Raw genomic sequence first — 5,774 nt, forward strand, 5'->3', positions numbered from 1 at the left:
GCCGAGGCTCGAACCAGCGACTTTCTAGCTGTGAGGCAAAAGCACTACCTACTTTGCCCTTTGCCACTGCGTCGCCTTATATATATATATATATATATATACATACATACATACAGTTGATGTCAGAATTATTCGCCCCCCTGTTTATATTTTTCCCCCAATTTCTGTTTAACAGAGAGAAGATTTTTCTCAACACATTTCTAAACATAATAGTTTTAATAACGCCTCGCTAATAACTGACTTATTTTATCTCTGTCATGATGAAAATAAATAATATTTGGCTAGATATTTTTCAAGACACTTCTATACAGCTTAAAGTGACATTTAAAGGCTTAACTAGGTTAAATAGGTTAACTAGGCAAGTTAGGATAATTAGGCAAGTTATTGTATAACGATGGTTTGTCCTGTAGTAGACTATTGAAAAATAAATAGCTTAAAGGGGCTAATAATATTGACCTTAAAATAGCTTATTAAAAATTAAAAACTGCTTTTATTCTAGCCAAAAAAACAAAACATGAAATCTGCTCTCTGTTAAATGAAGATAATAAACGGAATGCTAATAATTCAAGAAGGCTAATAAATCTGACAACTGTATATTGTGATATAAATGTAATTTCACCAAGTGACTTGAGTAGTTCTATTTGGAAAGATTTCATTAATTCAGATCGAGTCCAACAGTATTCAAATACAGAAATTGAACAATCAGATGTAAAATAACATGGTTATCATTGTATAAATAATAAAAAAACATGTATAATATATCTTTATCTTTTAATATTTAAAAAATAATCTAATCATGCGACCTCATTGCGATATTGACGCTCATGCATTAAATTGTTCAGCTCTAATATGAAGTGATTTCTTACATTTTTTTAGTAAATTACTAAATTTGTTTTGTTGCATTTCAATTTCACAAAGAAACTGATATGAATAGCCTAATAAAAGAACACATTTTCATTTACTGCATAACATCCTCAATCTCATTTTCTAAAATACATTAATCAATAAAATCCAACATAGGCTCAGTCTGAAAACGCAGCCCTATATACATTTCTGAAGATCGTGAATTATGTAGCTAGAGGAACATTGTCACAATTATCAGCGATCCAGGCTTGATTGCTGGGAATCATTCACTTACACTCAGAACTACAAACCTGTCACCATATGGACTACAAATCTTGTCATGCACCACACACTCACACCTGTTCCAGTTTTCCTCTGATTGTTAACACACACACTAGTTGCTAAGTCTTGTTTAACTGTACTGTGACATTATTGCCTTGCCGCGTTTGACCCTTGCTTTGTTCTGTTTGTTTACATTGCTTGCCGCCTGTACTGACTGTTCACCTGTTTATTGACCACAACTCTGGATTGCCCATATACATCGGCTTGTTTTGACCCTTGCATGCCTGACCATTCTCGAAATAAAGCCTGCATTTGGATCTGCACCTCCATCATTAGCGTCCCTTCACATAACAAACGTATGGCTGCATTTTGTCTTTAAATGAACGCTACGTGGCGGTATGACACCGTTCCTTTTCGCGCAAGCTGCTGACTATTTACCTCCAAGCGGACAGCTTTTTCACTGTGACCAGTTTGCTCAGTGGCTCACCACGTATGTTGGCTGACTTGTACTGTGTTGAGCATGACAATGGGGTACGGGTCAGGTAAAGAACGGTTTCCAGAAAGCGGATGAGACCAAAACATAAGCCAAAACATTAAATAAACAAGTAAACAACAGGGTGAGAATGTGGTAAAATCTGAAAACATAGTAAAAATCAGGCGAGGGCTTTTCTTTTTCTGGATTGAAATCTGGATTGATCGGTCAGTCAGTCAACAGCGGCCTCTGGTGGATTTCAATGAGAACAGCATGTGCGAATGGCACTTGGGAGAGATATTTGACATCTGAAAAAGCGTACACAGCGGCCTCTGGTGAAGTCGCGAAAAAACAAAAACTGCAAAAAAAAACATACCTCCTGGGATGTATTTGGCACTCTCCAGAAATGTACATAGGGCTACATATTCAAAATAAGCCTGGGTTTGAGTAAAATTGAGGTGTGAGTTCTGTGAATCATTACATCCCTAGTTATGAAACATCCTACGAAATAGTTTAAGTTCTCACCTGTTCGGGTTAGATGTTGCTCTGCCACTATCTGCTGTTTCTCATCACATTTTCCAGTTTCGCTTGATTCCTGAAGTTGTTTACAATTTTTCTCATTCCATTTTATGAACATGTTTCTAAATAAGCCTTGCTTTTTATTATTCCCGTCTTCTCGTGTGACTGCAGAACACTTGCCTTCATTCGCTTGAATTCTCCTAATTGTAAACACACTGGTATTAATACAATGTTTATTTTTAGTCACATCATTATTTGTGTGTGTTTACCTTGAATTTGGCTTGTGTAAATTGTTCTGCACTAATTTCCATTTATCTTGGTTCTTCTCTTGGACTTTTGTTCTGTTCATCTTCTCTAGTTTGTTCTCTCCATTTTGGCTCTTGATTAAAGACTTTAAGTTGGCGTTGTTACTGAAATGCTGTTCTTTATTATATCTGATGGTTTCATCAATCTTCTCTAGAAGTTCTGTTATTTCAGTTTGCTTAATGTCATTTGTACTGTCGATCACATGGTATTTACTTCTGAAGTCATCGATTAGCTTCTGAAATTTAGCATTTTGTTTAAAGTGCGTCCATTCTCTGATTGACAGCTTCTCTCTTCTGGTGAACAGCACCATTGTGAATTTCAAGGCTTGAGGGTCGAAGTTCTTCAGGATTTCCTGCACAATGTTCCAGTGGTCGTCCATGAAGTTCTCCAGGTTGATGATGAGCAGAAACACATGAGGTCCAGGAGAACAGAGATCCAGGCTCTTCATCATCTGATTCTGCAGCTCTTCAGCAGTCAGGTGAGTGTTGAAGAATCCTGGAGTGTCGATGATGGAGATGTTTCTGTCTTCTACTCTTCCTCTCTGTATCTCGCTCTCTCTCGTTGTGCTCTCTTTAAACGCCTCTCGACCCAGTATTGCGTTTCCCATTGAACTCTTTCCAGCTCCAGAAGCTCCAAGAAGCACAATCCTCACATCAGGTGTGTTATCTGTCAAACACATCACGTAATTAGCTTGAAATCACAGCATGTGTTCTAGTGGCCATATACAGTCTTTGCATTGACTTGTTAGTCATTAGACAAAGTAAAAATTGACTTGTAAAAACCTAATAAGACATAAATCTAATTATTAATGAAACTTAATTTTATTAGTGTTTTGAGTGTATGGAGTATAAAACTAAAGCAATTGAAATTTAACAGTAGTAATAAGTGGTAGACTCTTAAACAGTGTATTTTCTTACTCGAATCAAAATCACTTCAGTGTTCATGTAAACATACGTAGTCAAGATGAATCTCATTTCCTGGATAAGTATTTGCTATTTAGCGGTTGTTCTCTGGGAAAAACATACCCTGGAATGTCGCAATTGACCAATCAGAATCAAGTATTACAGTCAGCAGCGTAATAATAATAATGAGTAATAACTATTAACGCTACAAGCAGTGTTATAGGACCAAGTACCAAATGGTGATCAGTGTTTGTTTTAGTTGTGCTTTTGACACCTGTTTTTGTAGCATTTATTTAGTCGTTGTTGTTTGTCTTCTATAAATCAATTTTCATACAACACAACCATTGATAGATTAAATATTATTATTATTAGATGTCTCTCAGAAATACTTGATTCTGATTGGTCAGTCACAACATTACAAGGCATGTTATTGATTGATGTTAGATAACAAGTGCAGCAAGACACCAAGCATAAACCACTGAGGAGTTCATGTATAATAATCAGTAAAATAATGTTATTACGCATTAGCACACATCCAGAAATTAAATGATCAGTAAACCAAGCAACTGAGTGATTAAAACCAAACCAAAATAACCAGAAAATTTATCATGCTGCCTTTTTGCCCTAACAAACATAATGCCAAACACAAAATCACACACAAAAGAAAACAGATATAAATCAATGTTTACAAGATCAAGATCACAGCTAAAGCTAACACTGACCACAACAATGGTGACTTCAAATAAAAGATTTTATTTTAGATATTAGCATATAAACCTTGTGTCAACCTCGATAAGAATTGTGTATACTAATGACAAAAGCAAAGTCAAACTGGTTTATAATAAGAGAAATGCAAATGCTGTTTGTGGATTTACTCAACAGATATGATTGTACTATATATATATATGAAGTCAGAATTATTAGCCCCATAAATTATTAGCCGCCCTGTTTATTTTTTCCCCCCCAATTTCTGTTTTAACAGTTAAACAACTGATTTATTTTCTCTTTGTCATGATGACAGTAAATAATATTAGACTAGATATTCTTCAAGACACTTCTATACAGCTTAAAGTGACTTTTAAAGGCTTAGCTAGGTTAATTAGGTTAACTAGGCAGGTTAGGGTAATTAGGCAAGTTATTGTATAATGATGGTTTGTTCTGTAGACTATTGAAAAAATATAGCTTAAAGGGGCTTTGATATTTGACCTAAAAATAGCCAAAATAAAACAAAAAATAAGACTTTCTCCAGAAGAAAAAATATTATCAGACATACTGTGAAATTTTCCTTGCTCTGATAAACATCATTTGGGAAATATTTAACAACTTCAACTGTATAAATGTATATATGACTTCAACTGTATATATATATATATATATATATATATATATATATATATATATATATATATATATATATATATATATATATATATTAGTAGGGAGAAAAAATCATTAAATCCTGTATTAAAGAATGCTTCTGGAAAGCAAGCTTAATTTTATATTCTTCCAGTATTTATTACATACGAAATAAGTGATTTAATTTAAGTTTATGTCCATCTGGATCTATTTAAATCAATGAAATTACATTATTTTAGTGTGCAATCTTTCTTCTATAACTGTTGTTCATGCTTTAATTTTATATTTAATATTTAATGAAAATAATAATGAAAATTCAACAAACCTTCAGCTTCTGATGCCATTTCGTCTCTTGCTTATTGTTTTTGCTGTTCTGATTATGTCTCTTATCTGTCTGAAATAATGAGTGAAAGTATTTCAATCATTTTTCCTATTAAATCTCAGGTAGTACCGCCCAATGACATTCATTTAACACCTGCGAGCATTCGCAAACATGCATCACTGCATTTTTGGCACTGTGGCAAATGTTTTTGTTGTTTAAAACGTCAATACATAAAAATGAAGTCAGAGTCATTAGCCCCCCTGAATATGTTTTCCCCAATTTCTGTTTAATATAGAGAAGATGTTTTTCTACACATTTCTAAACACAATAGTTTATAGTAATAACTTATTGCTAATCATTCATTTTTTTATTTTTGCCATGATGACAGTAAATAATGTTTGACTAGATATTCTTCAAGATACTAGTATTCAGTTCTGGAGACACTCCAAAACTAATATTGCTTGAGGGGGCTAATAATATTGACCTTAAAATGGGTTTAAAAAATTTAAAACTGCTTTTATTCTTGCTGAAATAAAACAAATAAAAATTTCTCCAGAAGAAAAAATATTATCGGCAATACTGTGAAAAATTCCTGAATCTGTTAAACATCATTCGGAAAATATATATACATATAAAAAGTGAATAATTGTGACTTTAGCTGTACATTTGCAAAGTCCTGACAAAGAATGATCAAGTTTGACAGTAAAAAAGAAAGTGGCAAGGAATATTGAGGAGAAAGTCAGCAGTAAATATCTGAGAAAGGCAACGATCA

At 33.6% G+C, this 5,774-nt stretch overlaps 1 protein-coding gene across 1 annotated transcript in view; it reads right to left on the minus strand.

The window, feature by feature from the left end:
* Positions 1–5,073, minus strand: part of LOC130230282 (uncharacterized) — a 6,672-nt gene extending 1,599 nt beyond the window's left edge. The window contains exons 1-3 of the mRNA XM_056459272.1: positions 5,006–5,073; positions 2,386–3,088; positions 2,123–2,316 (exon numbers count right to left, since the gene is read on the minus strand). Of these exons, the coding sequence (XP_056315247.1) occupies positions 2,123–2,316; positions 2,386–3,088; positions 5,006–5,024 (916 nt within the window). The 5' untranslated portion in view covers positions 5,025–5,073. The remainder of the gene's footprint in view (positions 1–2,122; positions 2,317–2,385; positions 3,089–5,005) is intronic.
* Positions 5,074–5,774: the final 701 nt, after the last annotated feature.

The sequence above is a fragment of the Danio aesculapii genome, chromosome 1 (assembly GCF_903798145.1).
Source record: "Danio aesculapii chromosome 1, fDanAes4.1, whole genome shotgun sequence".
NCBI lineage: Eukaryota > Metazoa > Chordata > Actinopteri > Cypriniformes > Danionidae > Danio > Danio aesculapii.